Source organism: Ornithodoros turicata, chromosome 9 (assembly GCF_037126465.1).
Source record: "Ornithodoros turicata isolate Travis chromosome 9, ASM3712646v1, whole genome shotgun sequence".
In the NCBI taxonomy this organism is placed as follows: Eukaryota; Metazoa; Arthropoda; class Arachnida; order Ixodida; family Argasidae; genus Ornithodoros; species Ornithodoros turicata.
This window is the reverse complement of record NC_088209.1, coordinates 40,756,479-40,782,909: the sequence shown is the minus strand read 5'-3', so window position 1 is coordinate 40,782,909 and position 26,431 is coordinate 40,756,479. Positions and strand designations below refer to the sequence as shown.

The 26,431-nt window shown below is 46.1% G+C and overlaps 1 protein-coding gene across 2 annotated transcripts in view; it reads right to left on the bottom strand.

Annotated features, from left to right (window-relative positions):
* Positions 1 to 6,243: 6,243 nt before the first annotated feature.
* The window catches only part of LOC135367988 (NK-tumor recognition protein-like), a 61,188-nt gene continuing 41,000 nt past the window's right edge, over positions 6,244 to 26,431 (bottom strand). The window contains exons 1-2 of one of the 2 annotated variants that reach the window (XM_064601072.1): positions 20,652 to 20,717; positions 6,244 to 8,117 (exon numbers count right to left, since the gene is read on the bottom strand). In XM_064601072.1, the coding sequence (XP_064457142.1) occupies positions 6,702 to 7,925 (1,224 nt within the window). In that variant the 5' untranslated portion in view covers positions 7,926 to 8,117; positions 20,652 to 20,717 and the 3' untranslated portion in view covers positions 6,244 to 6,701. Of the gene's footprint in view, positions 8,118 to 20,651; positions 20,718 to 26,431 lie in introns of those variants that run through there. The other variant, XM_064601071.1, reaches the window with a different exon arrangement.

The following is a 26,431-nucleotide window of genomic DNA, read 5'->3' as shown; positions in this document are numbered from 1 at the left end:
GATGTCTATGACGTACTAGCGTCATACAGACGAGAGCAACGTAACGCCAAACGCCACATAGGTGGCGCACGCGAGTTAATTTGTAGAGGAGATATTGTTTCTCTACATGAGTGCTGATTGAGTGATGACGGAATTTCCTGGAGGGCCGGATGTGTTGACGAGCTTTTCAACCCGTGACCTCATAGCCTCACTCCAGGACCCCATCGATATGCCGACGGCTTGTGCCATAGCGCGCGGTAGTAGTAGTGGGTCGTTGTCGTCCACGGACCGCTACATCACTCCCCCCACTCTTCCATCTCACGGCAGTCAACCACACGGCCGTTCTAGCCTTCAGGCAGCAGATCCTCGACCGACCTCATTCTAGGCTTGCGGAGAAGTGGTAGCCGGCGTAAGTCGAGCTAGCTTCGGAGCAAACTTCTTGTATACCGCTTCGTCCTCGCAGTCGATGTCATCGTAGACAGACACCTCCACCCGCACTATAGCGTTCAAGTCCCTATTGCCACCTCTCCGACCACCGCTGCCAGTATAACGCTGTCCGCTATGTTCCCGTGCACCGTCCTCCGTGGACTTCCAACCCCCACTCAGCCTCCCGACTGGACGCTCACTGTACAGTCTCCATGACGTGGTTCACCACATTGATACGGCCAGATCATTCGTTTTCGCCCCGGCCTCCGTCCTAAGAAAGTCAAGAATGCACGGGCTGAGGTCGAATACATGCTCACCATCGGTGTGGCAGAGCCTCTTCCAGCGATTGGTCTTACCATACTTTACATGGTAACAAAGAAAACGAGTAATTGGCGTCATAGCGGTGGTTAGTGAGCGCATGCTGAACCTGCTGACGGCTCCTAGAGACGTTCTAGGCTCCTGACCGTTACCCTTCGCAGCGCCTGCCGGACCTCACCGCCAACTTTCACGGTGATCCCACCATTAGCAAAATAGTCCTCATGAAGCCTCATCACCGTAGCCCTTCGGGCTTATCATGCGTTAGGACGCTCGCAACAACATATAAACTTCTTGCAAACTCTACTTAATTTTTGCAATTCCTTTTGCAGATTTTAGTGTGACGACTCAATAACTTAACAACTTAGTACGTAGATGTAACTGAACGAAGTGGGTGAGAGGTGAGATCCTCCAAGGAACACGGCGTCGCCTCGTCCCAGGCAACCCTGTTTCTCTCCTTGTCTCTCTCCAGACCTTGTCCTCGATAGAACTTTATGAATACTATTCGGAAACCTAGACGTCAGCCCGTTTACCTAGTCAACAACCTGCGCTTCTTCCCTTCCACATTTCCGAAGGACACGAAGGACACATCGTTTGCTCGTCTCATCAAGAACACTAGGTGAGAGGTTTACCGCGTGTGAGTATAGTAGCAGCGACAGCAGCACTGCCGGAAGATTGATACTGATGACGCAGCTGAATGGAGGAGGCCCTTGAACTAATGCGGTATACGGAAAAGTACGACGTGTTTTCTTACTGAACGAAGAACACGTCATACACACACAACGAGCATTATTCGAACAACATACCAGTAAGTGGGAGAAAGGCTCCTTTTACGACCCCCGTGAGAACCATAATGGTCGCCCCAATGTTCGTCTTCCTATAACAAGCGTGTCTTTCGTGCCGTGGTTCGAACTGCGGCTTCTTTATTACCGACAACATGATTTATGATCCTGGAAGTTCTTCGAGGATGCACTGAAAAATGGTTCGTTGGGATGTTTAGCGTGTCGCATGGTGGCTGTCAGAGGCGTGTTTTTCGGGCGGCAATGATGTTGAACGGAACTTGTGATGTCCTTATCTGGGTTAACGGGAGTCCAGCTTCGTGAAGCGTTCCGCAGGTAATTTCCTCAGGCATAGCGTCCTGTATACATGTCTGCCCAATGAGGCAAAATCTACGTTCACGTTACCGTATGGGGGCGCCAGGTTCCTAGGTTTGGAAACACAGAGCAGTGACAGCCATCGCCTACCCTGTAAGCATACGCTGCTCTACGTCGCTCAGCAGAGACCGTCATCGAAAAGCAAGTTAGCGTTGATACGTGTCAGACGCTACCAGATTTACAATCTACACGCTGTGTGTACGAGGACGGCGTCATGGCCGGTACTGCGGATATCGCATCGAGACAACTATCATCGCACCAGAGCCGTTTATAGGGAGAGTTTGGCCATCAGGAGGAGCCTAACTTGAAGCGCGTCATGCGACGTCACGGCTAAGCCACCTCCCTCGCCGTGCTCTATTGTCCCGTTGTCAGCCGGTCGTCGACGCCATATTGATGCTGATCGTTGTTTACGATGCAAGGAGGGAAGACACGTGCATACATTGTCCTTCGAAAGCCCTTCGTCCTTGAACTCTTTCAGTTTGGTAACAAAACCCCCCCTTATCAGAGGCGGCTGTGGGTCATAAGCCGGTTATTCCATTCATTGCGACAACAAAGCTGACGGACAGCATCAATACGGCGCGCATCAGATGGCTGATAAGCGGATTCTGCTTGGATTCAGTCTTTTTGGGCGGCGCAACGATGACTCTGACGTCAAAATAGGCTCCCCACGAGGCGGCAAAAGATCAAAGAATGGCCAAACTCTCCCTATAAATGGCTCTGCATCGCCCTAGGAACAAGCGCCACCATTGTGGACGGGCGGCGCTGGTGTGTTTGGAGATCATTGGGCGGGCATGTCGCATACAGGAGATTATGCCTCAGGGAGTAAGCCTTAACCTCCATGACTGTAGGCTGGATGTTCCCGTCGCAAAAACGGCCTATATTCATTAAAGGGACGATCGCGTCCAGAAACCAATGTATGAAAGAGATACCACGATATTCGACACCGGCCGGCAACCTACATGGCTAAATTTTTTTCCTTCGAAAAGTGCTTCGATATTAAATAAACGAATTTTAAGGATCAGCGCTGCTTCCGCAGCTGCAATGGCTCCAGCGACAACGACATGAGCATGACGTCACTCCCTAACAGGAGGAGTGTGAGAGTCTCGCTCGGAGGAGAAGGGCGCCGTCCAGACGTTTTCACAGTGAGGGAATAGACCTCTCCCTGGTTGTCAACAAGTGACGTCATAGTGTTCGACAGCGCCACCAATTTGATAGAGTTGAACTACGCTCGAAGCTAGGGGGCGAACAAGGTCGCGCCCGAAAGCCACGGTCTCGAGGGGTTTACGACGGTCCCTGAAAGGGACGCGACCTTCGGTCCTACTTTTCTTTCAATAGGAGGCAGCGAACAAGTGTCCATTCGTGGAACCCAGCCTTCCCCTTCCGATGTGTTTCGGTTTCGGTCTGCCTACCAACGTCATGATGACGTTTCTCGGGTAGAAGTCAATTCCAGCATACTCTCAGCATCCGGCGTCTGCTCTTGTCATGTATTCCATCGAATAACAGTCAAACTACGCTACTATTTAGCGTGGGATTTTCGATACTGTGGTCAGTGGTCAACGAGGAATAAAATGACACTAGTTTCAAAATCGACTCGAACAGTTCCGACCATCAGTTCAAGCCACGCTTTATCGTGTATGACGCGAGGAGAAACCTGTATCCTTGACATCTTGTAGCGCTTATATACCAGCTTCAGAATCGATAGCACCTCGTAATTAATGATATCTTCTTTTTCTTCCCCACGGCCTGCATGCAGCACAAGCGAAGCGCAATACACGTATAGTGCCGGCAAGGGCTGCTCACAGAAATAACGATACCTCACTTCTATTTTTTTCTCATTTTTCCGAAAGAAATATTCTCTCGCACACGCGAACACCCTCTGACGCTAGCGGGTTGTATCTGTACCTTCGTTACCCGCTATAAAGAGAGAAATATGGTACTCCATGTTCCAGCCCACACTAATACGCTTCTGTTTCCACGCTATTTTCTCTATTTGCGAAAGGAAGCGTTGGTCGGCACCAGGGCGGCTGGCTGCAATTATTATTATTAATCTCCCACTCTCTACCCCGTGTTGTGTCCTGAGAATGTGCTCACAGAAACGCAATCACCGACTTGTTTCGTTCTTGAAGAGGGAAGTAATTTATGCGGCTGAGAGCAAACATCGTTTGCCAGTGTGCGCGTGTGCGTAAGCGAAGGAAAGACGCCGTTTATGTGGCAGCCGAACTGTTTCTTGCTTGTTTCAAGGGACCAGAATGCGTAGTCATATGCGAAGTGTGGCGCGTGGGCTATAACAGTTGGCTCACGCGGCTCCTAACATTTACGAAGGCGGACACATTTCCTGTTGGTTATACGGACCTCGGTGAAGCAACGTTAAATTTACCGGACTTCGTCGCTTTATAGTTTCACACACTCGTGCGACAGCAGTTGTACTCTTTACTTTGTCGTTTCTTTTTCTCTCATTTCCAAGTTTTCGCTCTTCATTTCTTCTTCAGTCCCAGCAGTCTCGGAGCAGTTGGTGTTACGTTGTGTCATGTCACGTTTTAATGTTATGCACTCTTAAAAATGAACTTCACCGCATAGCACGCTCCTAGCCAACCATCATCTCGAATGATATCGTTATCAGCCCTGATTTGTTGAAAACAGGAGGCGTACGCCTTTTTTGTGACAATTATGAACAGCATAAGTGTCACAAAAAGGTGTACGCCTCCCGTTTTCAACAAATCAGGGTAGATAACGATATCATTCGAGATGATGGTTGGCTAGGAGCGTGCTATGCGGTGAAGTTCATTTTTAAGAGTGTGGTGTAAAGAGATCCATATTTGTGGAAATATCAACTCCATATTTGTCGTTAAACACCCATTCATACTTCGAACATTTGCGGAGCCTGCACTCGAGCATTCGAAGAAGTAGCTCCGATAATTTACTTTTCTAAGGCAAAAACATTCGTTCACCATTCATTCGTGACGTGAGAGAGTGCATGAGGCTACTTTATATACACTCTAACTTACATTTGTATAACGTATTCATGTATGTCAAGCCAGCCAAATCTACTACACGCTGTAGCTCCATCTCGAGCTTAATATGAAGCAAAGAGGTCTTGGCTTGGAAAACGTTTTTTTGAGGAACCAACGCTCCGTCGTGATTCTATACAAAGCTGCATTATGCACGATATTTTGTGAACAAACCCTTTATTTGTCTCTGCTTATAGAACACGCAACGATGATTCGGCGATAAACTAAGCCATAATATGTATATTTACACGTCCTACACATGTAAAAGTCGCAATCGTCAACAGTGACAAAGCACAGAACGACAGAACGATCTGTTTGATATGTACAGAGGGCACTGCAGGAAGGCTCCCATTTCAAGGGCACAGGAAGAAACGAAGGAATTGTACATATGTTCTTGTCCGAATATAGTACACGGCGCCTTTGATCTTTATTAGCTCTTCGTCCGCTTCATGACGTCCATGTCAGGTATGTCCGTTCAGGGAATAACTGTACAGACATAGGGCACACTTCTGCATTCCGTTACTACCCCAAAAGGAATCTCACCCGTGTCGCCGTTAAAGGAGCACTGTGGTGACATCCATCTTTTCTTTTTTCGTTTTTTTTTTGGTGCAGAGTGTTCTCCAACGAAAAAAATGAGCGATAAAAATACCGATGAACGTATAGGGTGACCTACGGAGCGAGCGCGAGGGCTGTTCCGCCGCACACCTTCGAAAAATCCTTTTCCTCGTGAAAAGAGCGCAACGCAGAACGAAAGGACGTCTCGTGACATATATGCTACTCCCCTCACGTGACCAGTGACGTACAGCGGCACAGCTCAAGCATGTGTAAGCAGCGCGTGCAGTTCGAAGAAAAAAAAAGAAAGAGAGAAACAAGGCACGGGGCCTCCACTACGTCACGAGCGCAACGTGTCGGCCGTCCACCACCGCTTTCTCTGACTGTTTTTTTTGTTTGTTTTTTTACTGTTATTATTATTATTATTATATTTTTTTGTAAATTTGATTGCACTGCTATAACGCACCGCAGAGCGAAAATATTTTGCATGGTGACGCCTGGTGGACAATTTGACAGACGAGGCATGATTTCGAGCAATGTTAAAAGTCACCTCATTGCTCCTTTAATGTCTATTCACCGCGACGTGACCAGCCAGCGGCGTGCCAGGCGCAGTAGCGCGCGGCAGCATACGTGTAGATTCCTACGGCTGGGGACTAAACTCCTCAGGTTTCTTTTTGAGTGCTCTCAGTTTGCGAGTAAGCTGTATCGGTGATGTATCTGGAACTGCACTTGTTGGCGGAGGGCGATCTCTATTGACAACTAAAGCAGAACTTGAACCAAATGGTTGAGTTAGTAACAGAGGGCAGAAGACAGTGTTGGCACATGACTAGTATTCAATCTTCTAAAGATACCGCAATGTATGGTTGTCATTTTGAAAATAATACGAATATTATATAAAGTTATACTTTTTCACTCGGCAACCTTGAGAAAACATTTACGAACTCATCCTCTAGTCACACTTCAGAGCAGACGACACTCTGCGCTACATGGCAAGCCGTTTTAAGGTGGCGTGACTTGCCTGCAATGTAGAAAGACGTCTGCGCGAATATTCGGGCATAACCCCGACGCTTTCAGGTTGATAACAGATGACGAGGTCACTGGGTTTTTAAAACTAAGAACGTCTTAAGAATTATACATAAGCACACAAGCTGTTTCCACTTTTCCAGGGCTTCTGCAGCTTCTATACCGCTTGCAGATCACTGTGCAGCAAGGCGACAGAAAGGCAATGAAGTCACTTCCTTCTCACAGAGTCACTGACAGGAATGTCTCATGTCTTCTTAAAAGACACCCTCTTGGGCGTGGCTGGAGCTATGGGAGCGCCTCCCATTGATCCTCGCAAGAAAGCTTCAATGGCATCTCCTAGGAGCATCGCATCTACGATATTACCTTCGTCCCATTTGACCTGCGATTCCGGGTCGTCTTCATCCTTGGGTTTGACAGTGGGCGCTTGAGCTTTCTCCCCTTCTGTGCTATCTTTCTTCGCTTCTTTCAAGGCATCGGCGGAATGTTTCCTTTTCGTTTTCTTGGGAACGTCTTTGGTATCTTGCGGTGACTCGAGCGGCTTGGACGTCGTTTCGTCCAAGGTCTTTTGAGAAGAGGACCTGCCTGGAACGCTGTTCCTTTTACTTTTAGTGGGTTTCGTTTCTTCGCTTGTGCTGCGCTCTAGTGTCGTGGAACCTCTTCGCAAGATTGGAGGTGTCGAGACGATCCTGGGCAAGTTATTGTCCGTTTGCTGCTCATCGGCCGCCATCCCCGAAGGATCGATTGTTGCCGAACGTGTGTTTCTCAGCGACATCTTTTTAGGCGACGTCGTTGTCGTGCCTGAGGTAGACTGCGGTTTCTTCTTAACATTATGGTGTATCAGGGACAGGATGTCTTCTTTCTTACAAACGATCCCCTCGTCAATACTCGTCCTGGGTGAGACGTTCGGAGATCCGTCTGAAGATTCCCTCGAAGACTTCCTCGACCCTTCACCGCTGCGCAAGCCTTCTGGAGACCTGTCCTTGTTTACCGCGGAGTCACTCGAAGAGTTACGTTTCTTGAGCGAGAACTTCACTTTCCCTGCTCCGGAAGACTTACCGTCCTGGTCGTCCGATCCGCTGGAAGGCGTAGATGTGACGGATAGCTTCTTCAGGCCTCGAAGCAATTCGGCGGAAGACATGGTCTTGCTGAAGAACTTTGAGGTTTTCCAACCGGCTGCCTTATGAGGCTTTGTCTTTGACGGCTTGGCTTCTGTATCTGAGACCGATGCCCTGCTGGAAGAAGGTGGCGTCGTGACCTCTGGGGTGATCTTTGCCGACGTATCGCGCCTGGTAAGCTTGACTTTGAAGCTGGAAGGGTGCGAGGCGCTCTTTGCGGGTTCGGCGACGATGACGGTAGTGTCCGCGGGTCTTCGAGGACTGGTGGATGATCTGCGCCGACTGTCACGAGAAGGAGACCTGTCCCTGGCAACGACCTCTTGAGGTACCGACATCTGGCGTACAGCGGCCATCACTCTCGACGCAGCGGCTACTATGTAGTCGTTGCAAGAGCAGTCTCCATACGTTCCTGCGAGCTGGACGATGAGATGCGGAAACAGGGCTGCTGTTCGTGCACTCTGACGCTAGACGTCATCCGGGGCCTCATCCGGTCACCGGGGTCCCACGTGATCCTTCTGGTCTGATGACGTCATGATGCGGGTTACCTGCGTGAATAATGGGCAAGATGTTACCGAACGAATGATGAAATGTTACGTGACTCGCTTTTACACCGATGGCATGTGAGTAGTAATACAACTGCACAATGTCAAGCAGGAATCCTTTGACTTGATTTCTCTCGCAAGTCTCCAATCGACACGGGAACGGCGTGCGTAGCACTGCGCTGTACACTCTTAAAAATGAACTTCACCGCATTGCACGCTCCTAGCGAACCATAATCTTTAATAATGTGTCGTTATCTGCCCTGATTTAACCCGGAGGCGTACGCCTTTTCTGTGACAATTATGAACAGCATAAGTGTCACAAAAAAGGCGTACGCCTCCCGTTTTCAACAAATTAGGGCAGATAACGATGGTTGGCTAGCAGCGTGCTATGCGGTGAAGTTGATTTTTAGGAGTGTGGAAGTTCTGCTGCGTTCCCAAGTGGTAGTGGCAGTAATGTTTGAGAAGAGCAAGGAAATGACATTTTAGACGGCTTAAACCCGTGCTTAATTCGTCAGGCGGCAGCGTATCGTGTGCAACAACGCAAAATATTTACGCGGAGCAACCTATACATTATCACCGCGCAATTTAATTTACAAGCGCGCTACAAGTACGCAGCGTGGCGAATATCCCTGTCATATGGAAGGGAGAAACAACTGTGACGACGGAAGGAGAGCGTTCTCTCATTGGTTAGGACAAATTCGGGACAGCAGGGCGTGGGGCTATTGATTGGAGCTTCTCCGCCGCACCGAACTAAGCATTCGGTGACCAATGGCGACATTCTCTTTAGTGTTCACATGTTTCATCACGTGGGCCCTGAACCGCGTTACTTGTGACGTCAGCTGCAGGAAGCAAGGAAAGTGCGCCTCGCACGTGATAGTGTTAGGCTCGTATTTTTTTTTATAGAGCCAACTGACGTCGACAGCCGTGTATGTCCGTCCGTAACAGTTGTAGAGAGTGTGAAGAAAGGAGTTACAATGCGACCGACCCGATAACGCTACCAAGAAAGCTACCTTATGTTTAAACGCGTTCGGCAGACTGTCCAAAGAAGTAGCTAATTCCACTGCAGTCGAAAACTGACTTTGTTCTTTGCGTTCCGCGCAGTTCCATTAAAGGAAAACAAGCGTTAATGCTCTACTGCCATGACGTCACAAGATCAGATCATACACAGGTGCATGGCTCGAAATATGTAGCCCGTTTATTACGCACACTTAGCACACTCTATTCCTTGTGACTCCGTAAAGAAAAGGAACATAAAAGCACAATACAACCAACGACCAACGTTTTCCTCCCTAAACCAGAAACCTCCTTCGTTCCGTTCCCAACACGCACTTCCTTACGCTTCCGTTTCGAAGGCAGAAACAACCCAATATATAAACTTGAACAGACGCAATTCTTCATTCGAAGCAATACCTTTCGACTGCGAACAACCTGCGGGAATTCTCACGTAGGCGGCGGGTACATTGTTTTCGTAGTGGACGGCAGGAAGAAATATCGGCCGCCTTCGAAAGGAACAGTTGGCCGTGACAGATTAACAAGAGGCAGGCATTCACTTGTTGGGTATGAAGATTGGGCCCATACAGGCTCGTTCGTAACAAAGGGAAGAAGCATAAAAAGGTGGCGCCTGTGAGAGACAAGTTATAGGGGCGATGTATGAGAATAATAGGGAACGTGGCCATGTTTTGAACACATTCGTGAGATTTCACTAGATCCGTTTTGTTCCGTTTTCTGTTTCTGACGTGGCTCCGCTTTTTATGGTTTCGTGGCGATGATCAGATTTAGATTTTTACAGCAGCGGCATATGGCCGACCGGGCTGAAGCGACCCCTCGTCAGTGGCAGCCAAGGCCGTGCTGAAGACTGAGAGGTAGCGGGTTCGAACCCTACCTCCGGCTGTGCTGTGCCTGAGGTTTTCCCTGGGTTTTCCGGCAGACTTTCCAGACGAATGTCGGCACAGCTACCCTTGAAGTCGGCCCAGGACGCTTACTAAACCCCCTATCCCCCACTCCTTCCTGCTCATAGCTACAGTTGCTTCGCGACGCCAACGCGGAATTTAAAAAAAAAAACATTTTGCTTTACTTCACAGGCAAAATCACCAGAAAGAAAAAAAAAATCGGGTGGGCGACGTCGTCGGTTCGTACATCATCATCTTCTTCTTCTTCTGCTTCTTCATCATCATCATCATCATCAGCAGCAGCAGCATCGATATCATCATCAATATCCTATTTAGGGACCCACGATACGCTGCGAGTTCATACTTTCCCTCATTACGCAAGTTGTCGGCTGAGAAACCTGTATTACATTTCGTTTTGTACTTATGCATCAGCCCGTAATGCGAGATGTAACGTGTTATATACATTACGTCCTGCATTCCAGGCTTTTACATTACACCACATATTACGCGCATACCGTATACGCATGCATTACATCCGCCATTATGCCTCATTATAATGCGGCGAAAAGGGTCGCACGCGTTCCGCAGGAACATTCTTTCACTAGGACTTAATGAAGTCTTTTGAGTCCGACTTTCCCAAGAGCCTTGCTAGAAGCAGACCCATTATCAGCTACGTCGCGAAAGAAATGCCTTTCACTGCCGCATTAAAGCAGTGACTACCATGTCATCAGTACTGTTGGGAGACGAAGCCATTGCAACTTTGGCGAAGTCATTGTTTTAGGGGAAAGAAAGACAACAACGTGGTTTGGCGAAATTATGTCTTCCGCGTTCATCGTATAGTTGAGCGGGGAACAAACAGGCTCTCATTTCAGTCACGGACTCGTTGCTTCCTTTTTCTTCGCTAACGACATAGACGCCCGCACCTAAAGTGTTCCGCGACCGTATTGAAGTGCCCAACAAACAAATCCCGATGAATGATTGAATAAATGATTGGGGTATAGGAATATGAATGGTATTGGTGTTGTATGCACTCTAAGAAAAAAGGGTGTGGAAATGTGGTAACGTCTATAGTTACCACATAGGTCAATATAGCGTCCGATAAAGGGTGTACAAGGGTGGTAAAAGCAATTATCGTACATCCAAACAGCTACAAAAAGGCGTACGCCCCCCTCGCTCACCGAATCGGAAGCGGTAACCCTATCATTCGTAGGCAGCAGGTACACGCTTAGAAATGAACTTCACCACATAGCACGCTCCTAGCCAACCATCATCCCGAATGACAACGTTCTCGCCCCCGATTTGTTGAAAACGGGAGGAGGAGCCTATTTTGTTCCCCTTATGCACGGCACAAAATAGGCTCCTCCTCCCGTTTTCAACAAATCTAGGGCGAGAACGTTGTCATTCGGGATGATGGTTGGCTAGGAGCGTGCTATGTGGTGAAGTTCATTTCTAAGAGTGTAGAACTTTGCAACCTTTTAGGCACAACATATGCGACAGCTATTACCTCTTAAACGGCGCAAATGCTCTTCCCTTTTTTTCTAAAAGTGTGCGTGATCGGAACATCATGATCAAAGCAGCACACTGTACTGAAAGCGCGAGTGCATAGGGTTAGACGTGTAGACACAACGCAAGCCTCAAGGTGCCAAAGAACATGAGATATTGAATTTTGTCAGTCGTCGAAAAAGCCAGGGATACCCGATTTCAGAAAATCCCAGTGCTCCTCGCACTCGCGTTGCATCCTGGGAGATTACTGGAATCAATTCTGTCCTTCACGTTTCGTTTTCGCTGAGCTTGACTCCTCGTGGATAATCGCCCGAGAGAGGAGGAACCGAAGCAGGTTGGATACCTTCTTCTCATTTGTTACCAGCAAGTTCCCGTAGTTCAAAGCCGCGCAAAGCTCTCTGGGATTTTCTCAAGTCGCCTCTTGATTGCGGGTCAAGTGCGCTAACTATTACGCCACACTGACACACGCCTTACCGAGGATTTGCTGAGGGTGCTCACTCAGCGAACGGGACACTCACTCTCTCTTTCTCTCTCTCTCTTCGCCTTCTCTCCCACATGTATCCTTCACACACCCACACATACGACATGGGTCCCAATCTTTTGTCTTGTTCCCAACATCATCACCATCAACGTCTCTCGGTAAGAATTTCTTCCGCCGTAATTACCTGTTACAGTTAACGGAGGAATCAATAATACAGCATGAGATTATATACCCACGGCCCTTTGCTATTCCCGTGGTTGTGTGACGTCAACGATGCTGTTGAATGTTACATAAAGCGACGCGTCGTCCGCAGTAATTGGAGCAGTCTAATTGGCTATCGAATATGCGAGAGGACGCGTCGTTATGAATCGGAGTATAAAATTATGTTAACCTGAAATAAGCGATGTGCGTGCTGTTGCACATTAACGATACACGCGAGGTTTCTCTTAGCAGGTTAAACGCCTGTTACCCTCGTTTATTACGTCCCACATATATATAATGGCACTTAGAAGTGTTAAATTTCAGCGGTTAATACAGGAATAAATCGTTCATATAATCCAGATTATTCTCATGTGCGTAACTTCTGCAACCAGAGAGACGTCACATAAAGCGACGCAGCATCTACAATAACCGATATGGCCATCGGCATGGTCGTGTGGATACAACACTCTTAAAAATGAACTTCACCGCATAGCACGCTCCTAGCCAACCATAATCTTGAATGATATCGTTTTCTGCCCTGAAAACGGGAGGCGTACGCCTTTTTGTGACACTTATGCTGTTCATAATTGTCACAAAAAGGCGTACGCCTACCGTTTTCAACAAATCAGGGCAGATAACGATACCATTCGAGATTATGGTTGGCTAGGAGCGTGCTATGCGGTGAAGTTCATTTTTAAGAGTGAAGAATGTAGCTGTATAAGGTAATGCTGACCGACCACGTGCTCTGCTGTCGGAGGTTTTTTCCGCACTTTTCCGGCATACTTCTTACACTCTTAAAAATGAACTTTACCGAATCTACCAATCTTTACCGAACTTAACCATCATCTCGAATGATATCGTTATCTGCCCGGATTCGTTGAAAACGGGAGGCGTACGCCTTTTTTTGTGACACTTATGCTGTTCATAATTCTCACAAAAACGGCGTACGCCTTCCGTTCTCAACGATAACGATACCATTCGAGATGATGGTTGACTAGGAGCGTGCTATGCGGTGAAGTTCATTTTTAAGGGTGTAGACAGCTGTCAGCACAGGTCTCACTGAAGTCGGCCCGGGACGCACACTAACTCCACTGTTTCCCACTCCTGTCTGCTGCCCTCTCTTTATATGTCCACGTCTATATAGGCCGATCATAGGCACAGTCGCTTCACGATGCTAACACAGAACACAAATATTTGTCGTAAAAAAAAAAAACGGAACGAAGGACACCAGTGGTGCCGAAATATGCGATAATCGAGGTCGTTTATCCAATCAATGTACCAAGTTTTATCGGCCTACATCGAGCACCAGGCCAGTTATCGCAATTATCGCGCGTGCGAAGTTCTTCGCTTCTCCCTTCTGGCATGGCCAGCCGACGAATACATTTATTTCTATTCCAATAAATTCCAAGGGCCCGCTTGAACGTTGAGAGATCAGTGCTGCCCTCCGCAGCTTACGTCTACACACTGTCCTCGACGCTTCCCTCTCTTAGAGCACAGGCAAAGCCACCGAGGAGCTGCCTCAACGTTCGTGCAAGCGGGCCCAGACCGTAGGCGTCCCTCCAATGTCTTTATCACAGAACTGAACGCGTCCCGACCGACTACAAGCGTTAGGCCATATCATTCGTAGCAGACCACGTCATTCTCAAGCCCGCCACACAAGGGTGGGCTCGTCGACGGTTCCAAGCTTATCGCGTCAGAGTAAAAGTTTTTGTCTTTTTGTTGAGATAAACCTGCATGACTTCGTCCAGACGTCGCGCACACTAGATCAGTCTGTGAACTGTGTGGTGGCTCGCTTTGATTTGCCTCGTGTTACGTTCGCTAAGCCTCGACTGTATAACACGGCTTAATGTGGGACCATGTCTTGCGCCAATGTCGTGGTCATCGGGGAAGAAATGGACTGGCAACGCTTAGTGGTCTGCTCACGCAACGAGTAGTCGGTCGCGGACATCTGTGGACAACGTGAAGCTTCGCCGAATACTCGGACAATTTCTCAGGGGTAAGATAGTGACGCTATCAGTAAAAGTTTCGTGATCAGTGTTGGCAATTTGGCTGGAACGTATTTTCCAGTCTTCCGCGGTTCGTGGGGAGATGTACTGTCTAGTATTCGTTTTGCAGTAATATGTATACCTGCTGTGGGATGTGTCATTTGACGGTAACATTTGCGTGCCATCACGTTATGTTTCACCGCACACATACTTTGCTCAATGTCTTACATTAAAGTAGACGACGTGTTCTGCACAGGCTCGCGAAGAATCCATCAGTCGATCATTGTTGACAATTCTTGACCGACCCGTTCATTGCCCTGCGCGTCATTGCTACAGTACGTAATATGATGAGAACATTACGTCACAAACGCTTTTACTTCGAGCATACCCAACCGTTTAGGAATATCGTCTTCCGCAGTTGCGCGGTAATAATAGTTACCTGCACAACAAGGCAAAGGATGACATACTTCCACACGCTATTTTGTATTCTCGATTGTCTCAGGGAACGTTGGGGAGACGCTAATGCTTATTTGCGGATATTGACGCGGATATTCGATTAGGTGCGCGGTTGCATCCGCATACCAATCCCGCGCATTGGGAAGGATTCGATTTCGATCAATCACAATGAAGGTGTCGTGCGGATATGACAACACACGCGTACTCTTCTAGGCATAGTCGTCCTTGCGCCATAAAACTCCCAACTCATTGTCATCATTACACCTTTAAGTATAGCTGTTACTGCACAAAGAAGGGCTGTTAGATTTATCCTACACTCTTAAAAATGAACTTCACCGCATAGCACGCTCCTAGCCAACCATTATCTCGAATGATATCGTTATCTGCCCTGATTTGTTGAAAACACGGGGCGTACGCCTTTTCTGTGACAATTATGAACAGCATAAGTGTCACAGAAATGGCGTACGCCCTCCGTTTTCAACAAATCAGGGCAGATAACGATATCATTTGAGATGATGGTTGGCTAGGAGCGTGCTATGCGGTGAAGTTCATTTTTAAGAGTGTAGGCATAGCCGTCCTTGCGCCATAAAACTCCCAACTCATTATCATCATTACACCTTTAAGTAGCTGTTACTGCACAAAGAAGGGCTGTTAGATTTATCCTACACTCTTAAAAATGAACTTCACCGCATAGCACGCTCCTAGCCAACCATTATCTCGAATGATATCGTTATCTGCCCTGATTTGTTGAAAACACGGGGCGTACGCCTTTTCTGTGACAATTATGAACAGCATAAGTGTCACAGAAATGGCGTACGCCCTCCGTTTTCAACAAATCAGGGCAGATAACGATATCATTTGAGATGATGGTTGGCTAGGAGCGTGCTATGCGGTGAAGTTCATTTTTAAGAGTGTAGGCATAGCCGTCCTTGCGCCATAAAACTCCCAACTCATTATCATCATTACACCTTTAAGTAGCTGTTACTGCACAAAGAAGGGCAGTTAGATTTATCCTACATAAATATCGTATAGTCTTGATTCTCCACCGACACTAATAAAATGTAATAAAATTGCCTCTCTCGCACGTCAAAAATAACAGCCAATAGTCAAAACATCTTTATTGTTAGATGATGAATAGGGAGTCTCATCGCCAGGGGGCAATACTCTACCCCATTGCTGTTGGTGATGTGGGGAATGAAACAATGAGCCCCTTCACAATAAAGATTGAAGACCTATATGGTGTTCAAAAAGGTCAAAAGAGCTTCGAGGCCAGAGCGTTAGTAGGCTGGACTTGGCCCAGGAACCAAGCAGTTTTGAGATATCTCTCAAGTCAGGTGGGACTATAGATAGACGAAAATTTGTTTCGCCTGGTTCGAGATAACATCCTGCTCGGCACAGAGGCATTGCTTAGACCACAACGGACTAGAAATAAGACAAAGATACCGACATGATCTCTCACTCGCGCCAATTTTCATTCCTCGTTAGAACTATTGAACAATGGAACAATTTAGCAGGCTCAGTTCTTGCTATGGACAGCATTGATCAGTTCGAAACATCAATAACCGATATTTATTGTAACGTTTCAATTGGTGCATGAATCCTGGGAAGTATATAATATGCGTACTTGCGTACCATTCAGCTTGTCCAAAGTACTTGGCCCATGGAGCTCTCCTCAACATCAGTGCCGGGCTCTTCGCTCCCTTTTTGTTTTCCTGCAGGCCACTGGACTCCTTGAAGAGCTCTAAACAGAACTCCGACCTGTCGTTGCTTCATTCTCACCATAATTCATCCTCTCATATTAACCACTGTGAAATGGGGTAGTGTCCTGTGGCTACCACGGGGGAACATCCCATATCATCATCACTTCTTCATTTATTGTTGTTGTTGTTGTTGTTGTACTTGTGTGCTGCCATATGTACCCCTCATGCTTGGACCCAAAGGTGCGAAGTATGTACTACCATAAAATTAAAAAAAAAAAGTAAGCGTTTTTTTTTTCCCCCGAAATGGTATTGGATTCCTTCACTGCACAGGCACTGCCCAGTCGAGCCAAACTTCGACCTTTCTTTCATCGGAAATAATGGCTGCTGGCAATAGCTTTAACGCGGACGTAGACTTCGAAGGCCCACTCGAAACTGGAAGCTTGGAAGAAATCAAATTTCCGTTGTCACTGATTCTATTTTCTTTTGTCATGTTTTGATGCAATGAATCCAATCTCTCTCGGCCGCTACGTGTAACTGAATTCTTGTGACCCCAGTTTCCCGAAATAGACGATTTTGCTTTGTAACTCAGAAAACTCGAAAACTCGAGCGCCGCTTCCTGAAGCCTTCATACCTTTTGCCATTTTGTTCTCATTTGAACAACATAGTGAGAAGGTTTCCTGTGTAAAAGGAATGTATAGACTATATGCGTTGCAAGGACTATGTATCGACTATGTAAGGACTATGCGTTGCCCGGTCAGTGACGTAGGCCGTGCGTGTGTACCACAGTTGGGAGTGGATTAATAAGAAGTAATTCAATTACCGTGGTTAACTGAGTACGAACTAATTCGTCGTCTAAAGTAATTGTTACTGTAACTTAGGCTCGAATTTTTAAATGCTACTTTGCGATCCCTCTTTTTATTCGAAGGCTGCCTCGCGATAGGTTGCCGATGGGTACACTCTTAGAAAATGGACTTCACCGCATATCACGCTCCTAGCCAACCATAATCACGAATGATATCATTATATGCTCTGCTTTATCGAAAACGGGAGGCGTACGCCTTTTTGTGGCAATTATGAACAGCATAAGTGTCACAAAAAAGCGTACGCCTCCCGTTCTCAACAAATCCGGGCAGATAATGATATCGTTCGAGGTGATCGTTGGCTAAAAGCGTGCTATGCCCTGAAGTTCATTTTTAAGAGTGTGGGATATGTTAAAACTGCTTTCCTCAGGAAAATTCGATAGCGTCCTGAAAGCGACTTCTATCGAGTAGCGCAGAGGACACGCCAGATTCTCACTGGCTTCATAACTATAAGGACACTATACCGCCGGAAGCCCCCTGGCCTCTACCGGTACCGCCCACTTTTGTACGCCTCCCAAACGTTCTGGAAAGAAGAGATCAGGTCCCCCCTCAAGTCCTCCGAGCCCATTTTCATGCTCTGGTAGACGAGAAGTTTTCTACGTTTACGGCAGCATATACCGATGGCGCATCCCGAAACAACAAGTCCGCCTCAGCATTCGTCATACCATCCGAAGGCGAAGTGCACTGAAGACGCCTTTCACATCCAACCTCCTCCACAGCTGCGGAACTCTATGCCATCCTTTTCTTTCTACAACACATCGCTGATTTTACACCCCGGGAATGGGCAGTCTTCACAGTCTCCAAATCTGCACTTCAAGCAATTGAAAATTCCGGCATACGAGGCCCATCCGCACCCCTAGCCACAGATGTGTTAATGGCTTACCACACTATCTACGCCGCAGGCCACAGGCTAGTTCTCCAGTGGGTTCCAGCCCATTGTGGTGTGGTGGGGAACGAGCAGGCCGACAGCGCCGCAGAAGCAGCACTCTCGTATCGGAAACGGACTCGTATTGTTCTGCTGAGAGGAGACCGCCGTTCAATTCTGCGACGCCTAGTGACACCGCTGGCTTCCCGCCAACGGACAACCGACATTCTTCCCCCTTCTATGTTGAGCAGAGTTGATCCAACGCTCGCTTTCCGCATGCCACGAAACACCTCTCGTCAAGATGCTGCATTAATCAACCGAATGCGCCTCGATGTGGCCTTTACAGCTCAGTGGCGTTACCGCTTGAGACAAGTTGACTCTCCCACCTGCTGCCACTGTGGTGCTCTTGAGGATCTGGAGCATATTCTTCTTCATTGCCCTCACTACCAACCTTCCCGAACCACACTCTCCGAGTCTCTTCGTCAGCTGGAGTCTCGCCCTTTCTCCCTATCGAAATTGCTTGGTCCCTGGCCCAATCCAGCCCAGCAACGCTCTGCGCTCAAAGCTCTTGTGACATTTCTGGACACCATCGGACTTCGATCGTTATTGTGAAGGGGATCGTTATTTTATCCCCCCCCCCCCCATTCCAACCAGCACTGTGGTAGAGTATCGCCTGTGGCGATGAAACTCCCCACTCTCCAAGGTCAAAAATAAAGTTGTTGTTGAACTGCTTACTCAGTCGTCCGTTCTGAAGCAAATGTATAGTAAAACTCCAAAATATTTTTTTTTTAGGTTCAAGAAAAAGGGGGTATCTTGTCTTTGGGATATGGCATTCTACTTAGACTCTGCACTCCCGGTATTAGACGCGCTGCCGGAACCACTCGGGTTTCCTGTCGTTAGGAAGGCGTAAGCCGTGTTCGAAACTGTCGGTAGCTAGAGAAAGCGACCTTCTCATGAAAGACGCTTTGTGAGTTCCTACGGAAAGGAACAAAAGCAGTGGAAGGAGTTGGCTCATGCGTGACCAAAGATTAGCTTTCAAACGATATACGTTATCACCCCTTTTAACGTCTTATGGATTTATCGTGCGTATAGCGTCAGGCTGATACAATAGACAGTTTTAGAATAGGGAACCCAAGCTCTTTTGGGGCCTCAATGAAGTTGGGGTCGTCACTGCGCATGCCTAGAACCCAGTTTGTGCTTCTGGTTTTCAGGGCGTGGGTCATCTTTCGAAAATAATATGGGTATTCAAAACCGCCCCAAAGTGAATATGCGACGCATTCGAGAGCCGCGCGAGTCACGGAAAAGAAGTAAAAGGAACGCGTATCGGTTACTGTAACATAAATTCAACAAGAGGTAAACTGATGTTCTGAGGCTGGAACAACATAGAGGGGACAGATACAAACAAAGCCTCAAATTGCCTAAGAAATCAACGATGAAATAGTAATATATAGTAATGGCCATAATAATAATAGTAGCCATAATAATAATAATAGCCACAATAATAGTAAGTATAATAAATTCAACGTCAGTGTACGGCACCAACACTGTTTAGTTTCGAAATGTATTAAATTAAATGAATTTAGTACACAAAATTGATATTGTTTCCACCGCTTGATGGTGCTGCAAGCGCAACGTGCTTGCGTTTGCGCTCTCACGTTGCCTTTGTTTCGCGCGTTTCGCTTATTGGGTACGCTAACATCGAGCCTCCCCTATTCTGAAACTACTTACTAATGCAATAGACGAAATATAACGAGTCAATGGTGAAATCAATGAAAAAAGGGTTCCCGCTGTTTCGACAGCTTGATGACAACACTTAAAGCGTAGTACCATCACTACAATTGCCGAACACGTATTGGAGAAGAAACAAAAGATGGGATTTTCTTTTCCTCCTTCCGACTAAGTTCTTTCCCCCTCGCAGGGTGAAGAGAGACGCGTGATGCATCAAACGACCCTTCCAACAATGCTAGGCTCATCGATTCTCCCCAAATTCCTGGGCCCTCGTGGTCTCTCACTGGCTGATCAATATCCTGCCTCTAGGGTCTCGTGTATATACCCTATTTATCTTTGTACGCCTTTTCTCTTAGGTACCTGTGTTCGATCCTTGTCAGCCTCCGTCTATAGAGGATAATAAAAAAGTAGAAACGAGAGGGTCAGTATCGGGACAAGAAGACGGGATGGAAGATCAGGGTCTTTGCTGCGTCTGGGGTAGATTTTTGTTTCTCGCGCTGACGTCATCACATGGGGCAGTTGGTATCGGTAGAATGCGATTGACAATGCGGCAATTCAACACGAATAATAGGCTAGACAATACAACAGCATATTGGCAACTGACAGAATTGTGTAGCTAGGAGGAACGGAACGATAAAACCGAACGACCCTAAGCAGGGTGCATATGCCGGGGTTACGAAATAGGATCTGTTAATGTTAACTGTTAATTAATCTTTCGTTTAACTTGAATCTTTCTAACCCAACCTAACCTAAACCTAACCCGAAGACCCAACCTACCTCGCTTAACCTAATCATAACATGAAGAAGTGCAGCCTCTTGCACGAAAGTTCTCGTTCGAATAAACCTTAGTTGGTCCTAACCGTTTTTACCTTTCATCCTCCGTTTAGACCTCGATGCTGGTGACTACCCTCTTATCACAAAGAAAACAAAATAACCGACTTATCGCAAGGAAGGAAAAACAAATGAAGGCGGGGACACTTCTTCCTCTAGACGCACATGTCGCGCGCGCTTCTTTGCGAAAATCAAGCAGGCGGGACTAACGCGTAATTTTCGCTTTTTTTTTCTCGACTATTTCTGTTGCGATACTGTGCATAGTTTTTGTTGGGTCTGCGGTTATCTGTGGAGGACTTCATATTTCTGTAAAAAAAAAAAAGTGAGGTTCGCTTGGCAATTTTCAAAGTTCAATTGAAAAAAATAATTTTCTCGCAATTGAAAATTGTCCAAAGCCTTCCTCAATGCTGGCAAAAGTTTCCAGTAGGTATAATTGCCGAAAGTCCCACAATCCTCCGGAGAGTACGTCGCCAGTTAGAGCTTTATCACGTTAGATGAAACACCCTGTATAGACGGGTAGAAATCCAGGGATCCGGTAATACAAGTATGAAGGGAATTGCCTCAGGACGAGAGCCGCCGATATTTCGAATTCGAAATATTTCGATATATATTTCGTATATTTCGAATTCGGAATATCGGCGGCTCTCGTCCCGATGCAGTTCCCTTCATATAATAAGATACACTTTTTGTTGCGGTTATGAGTGATTATTGCATTATATTATTGTATAATTACCATTATAGCTTTGCTAACTTCGTTGGCCGTTGTGACTTCTCCCCTCATGCTACCGATACACGGCTGTCCACTTTTGTGGGTCCTATATAAACTGTTGCTTTAAAAATATTTAAAGGACTTTTCGTAATTCGTGGCTCGCTTAACGCTACCTCAGTTTAGAACGGATTACGGGCTTCACTCTTTCTGTTACGTCGGTTCTAAATTCTGTTTCTGTTTCTGTTACGTCGGTGCCCAGGTAAAATTGATTAAAAGTATCAAATAGAGTACGTGAATACTTTACCACTGAAAGGTAGGTCTTTATGCATGCAAAGTCAAAGGGAGATAGCAGGGTATAAGGATAACGAGATTAAAACTGGCCTAATGAATAACGCAGATTCGCAACAACCGCCTTGTAATTGAATGACGCGACGGTCACTATTTTGATAGGTCAGTTAGGGTTGCTGTTGATGATACCTTTTGTGTTTATACGTGTTTTTTTTTAATGAGTATTTCTTTTTATCTCTTACACAGGACTGTTGTATGTTTCCATACTTCCAAACTTGCAAACTTTACGTCGCGTATCATAAACGACGCCACAGCGGTCGACCTGCGGATTTTAAACCTATGTACGTGCACTATACGTTTGTTAACGTGCACTGAAATCTCAGCACCGGCACGTCGTGTTTCACGTCCATCGCTGAAGACGGCGTGTCTGAGCAACTTGTGCCCTAAACGACTTTTACAACATCATAGTTTCATGAACGGTACGAAATACGCTTCAACCTACCTGAACTGATAATTTTGCGAATGTACTAAAATCCATAAAAACCCCAGTGAGAGGCACGTAGGACGCTATTACATAACCTACCCTAACAGAATGCACCCGTATTAAGTAGCGTTGTTTGCGAGAATAGACTTGGTTTGCCAGTTGCAGTGCTATGTCTGTGTTCGTCCTTCTATGCACCTCGCACAGGGGATTTTAATCGATTTTAGCATATGCGTAACCGACCGACACAAATTTTAATGCTCTTGGGCAAATGTACACTGGATCATTAATGTTACATCTGAAGACGGTGACTTCCGCGAAGAATTTCTGTGGACTATTCTGAATACGGTGACGTACTCCTCCGAGAAGTTGCGGTTATTATTATTACAGTCAAACTCCTTTATAGCGAACACCTTTTTAACGAAAATACCACTACAGCAAATTTTTTTTGCGGTCCCGCTGGAGCCTGTAGGTCCAATAATAGACATCCTTTTTAACGAAAATACCTTTACTGCGATTTTTTTTGCTGCCCCCTGAGTTTCGTTGTAAAGGAGTTGGACTGTATTATAATTGTCATCATCATCATCATCACCATCATCATCATCTACAGTCGTCTTATAAACGAGGTTACTGGTTCCGAAGACATCGAATCATTGCTCCGGCGAAGTGCCCAAGAGAATGGTTAAAAAAAAGAACGACGTCCAGAGCGAACACCCGAGGCCAAAAACATGCGCTTTTTCCCCTCTCGGGTTTTCATTTTGAGGAAAGGCTCCGTTTTCCTCATTTTGACGTGTAATAGACGAGAATTGCGCTGAAAGTTGAGATGGAAGAGCGCAGACTAATAACGGGGTTTATCCCCCCAGCCTCAGAACATCCTTTCTCCTCTTTAAGGAATAGGACAGTATATATACCTATCTTCTTGCGAATTTAATGTAACCCATTTCTTGAGAATGGACATTATAATTATACGCGCTTTTCAGCAGCACAGGAAAGAAGACGACGCTCTCGGTGCTGCTAATTTTAGAGTTACTCGTACGACAACGACCGCTCATCGAATCCCGCTTTTCTTTTCTTTTCTTTTTTATTCTTCTTTCTTCATTTCCATTCTTCTTCTTTTCTTTTTTGTTCATTTTATTCTTCTTTCTTCATCTTCATTCTTCTTCTTGTCTTTTTTAAAATTTATTTTGTTCTTCTTTCTTCATCTTGATTCTTCTTTTCCTTTTATTTATTTTATTCTTCTTTCTTCATCTTCATTCTTCTTCTTGTCTTTTTTATTTATTTTGTCCTTCTTTCTTCATCTTGATTCTTCTTTTCCTTTTATTTATTTTATTCTTCTTTCTTCATCTTCATTCTTCTTCTTTTCCTTTTATTTATTTTGTCCTTCTTTCTTCATCTTGATTCTTCTTTTCCTTTTATTTATTTTGTTCTTCTTCCTTCATCTCCATTCTTCTTCTTGTCTTTTTTTAAAATTTATTTTGTTCTTCTTTCTTCATCGTGATCCTTCTTTTCCTTTTATTTATTTTTCTTCTTCTTTCTTCATCTTCATTAATTTTCTTTTTGTTGCGGAATAGCAAGCCGACGTCCCATTTGGCTGACCTTATTTCCCCCGTTTTTTTTTCTTTTCGTCTAATAAATATATTACCCCCCCCCCCCCCCCCCGATCCCACTAATCAACGAGCCACGAAATAATGTCGTTTGCTCAAGCAGAGTGTGACGCGCCTCGCGGGAGCTCCATGAGCCACTCCTGCCAGGTGGTGGCACGACATCAGAGAATTTTCTCCGCCGTAACCATGGAAACCAACCAACGGATGACGCTCGAACGACGTCAGGCATGGGATCGCAGATTTTCTTTTGGACACGCGGGAACACCTTTAATATTTACTCTCAATGCCGTCATACCGCATTTTATGCATCGTTGCCGACTTTTCCATAATTCAACTCGCTGTGCTCTGAAGACGCGCGGTACATCTTACACGTGTCAGCCATCTTAAGTGCGAACATGCACGCGGAAAATGTTGTTTATTCGAAGGTTATCGTTTTTGAAGAGTGGGCTCGTGGGCAATCTCCGTCCGAGGACATGACTGCACTTCCAAAAGGGAAGTCACTACTAAATGAATCTGCATTCCTTCACGATAGATGATCTTGGGATGCTGACATTTTCGACAGTGGACGCTGTCGTATCTCACACACACACTGTTGCTCATTAAGAGATTGTAATTTAACGTTCTGTGTTCTGCCTATTAACTTACTGCACCGTCATAAGGACCATGTGGTTGCACATATATAGACACGGTCACGAAAATAATTCTTAGATTTGATTGCACGCGGGATAGCGCTTTTGAATATCAGATGAAGAGGCAGGGTGAAAAAAAAAAAAAGTTACGTCCTCGGCCGACTTCACAGTTAACAATGCAAGTATCAACTTCAGATACCTGTACGCGGAAAACCCAACTGGCATCCTTGCATTCCCTCACCATGCCGGTGTGGAGGACGGTGCAAGACTGTTGACAATGCCCCGTGGATAATGGAATCCCCCTATAGGAGATCATTACCTGGGTAACCTGGGTAATGCTGAAAGTACCAGTAGATAGCAAACGCGTGTTACGTAGCTTGATCTGTGGCAACGCAGTACGATCACTGAAGGTAATAAAAATTTCACTCACGTTGACCTTTCTAAAAGTCTTAGTTCATCGTGATTCTGGCCGGTCGTAACGCTTGCAACGACATCTCGGACCATTACATGTTTTCGGGCCACACAAGAGCAAAAAAGTATTGCCTCTTTTATAGGCGTAAAGTTATATGAGCTGAAAGCAAGAGATACGGCATCAAGATTCGCCGTAAACTGCGTGGGTGAACTAAGACAAATGGAAGGAAGGTATGGAAGGAAGGTATATGGCAGAGACATCAAGAAGCTGGTTATCATGCAAAGCAAGCATGATAGGAAAGTCTTAAGGAAGATATATACTGCCTCGTATTTCGTGCACACTGAAAGTAAAATCACTGTATAACACGCTCGGAGCATTTGCAGCCAGCCGTATAGTTAGGCGCTTTCTGTGTCGTCTGCGACGATGGGCTGAAGCAGACGACACAGTCTTGCTGCAAGAGTGTGGGCCTGGCTTGGCGTGGGCTGTTTCTAGTTGTTTTGGTTTCGGTTTCTGTGGCTGGTCAGGGAATCGTTGCAAAGCAGGGACTCATTAGTATATAGAGGGCGTTGCTCTGTAGTCGTGTTTTCACGCGCGGCTTACAGGAAATCATTTACTCCGTCGCTTCGTGGTCGTCGCCATCCTCCTGGCGTCATCAGTATGGCAGGAACGGAAAGCGTTGTGGTACTGGTCAAGTTTCAGTGTTCCGCCAATTTCATTGTTTGGCATAACGGCTTTGTCACTTTCGAGTAAATTATTTTGCCATTTTCGAAATAATTGTAAAAAAACAAGGACTACGAAAAAGAAAACAAAAGAAAAAGGAAACGTCGGAATTTCGCTTTAAAACTTAATTGTCTTCCGGAGTGTAAAACACCTTCCGAATACAGAATGTCTGTAGTGCGCCGAAAACTTGCGGAATATGCGGAATATTTATTTATTTAGATAAGCATTCGAGGAATGTACGTGCTTTGCCGAATACTTCGAACGCGGTAGAACACAAATTCGACTCGTGTTCGAAAATTGGATCATTAACGGTAACTTTAATAATATCAACGACTTTTTCGTTTGCAAAGCGCACCCGCACACTCTCTTGGAATTCAATTTGAGTAACTGCGTGCCTTCAAAAAGAAAAACGGAGAAAAACAACTTGTCGATTAGGAAAATTCAGTTAACCGCACTCTTCACTCCGGCACTTCAAGAGGCCCTGTTAAGGCTCTCACCGTCAGCAGAAAACCCGAAGAAGAAAGAAACGGAAGTGAACGGTGAGGCAAAGAAGTTTCTTAAAAGAAAGTCTTCGAGCAAAACGTACTTAACGCGCGCGCGCGCGCGCAGGGTTTGTTTGCATAGTGAGCAAGCAAAAAGGTCTGCAAGTTAGCGAAGCTTTGACTTTGAGAAGGACGCGAAACGAGACTATTTCCATGGCAAATATTTTACTTTACGCCCCGGTGATTACCACATCCGGTAGTCGAGGAAAAATCGTGGTGAATAGTTTATTGTGAGCGTGCGGACTGGAATTGGATACTTCTTTGAAAGTCGGAGTTCATTTTCTTTGACGTTCTTTAGAAACTAGAGCGGATACTGCAATGAAAACAACAATATTCCTTAAATACTTTTTAATACCTCTCGTGCTGGATAAAAAAAAAATATGAGAGGTCGACACGCAGATACTTGCACTGAACTTCAACCAGGAAGATTGGA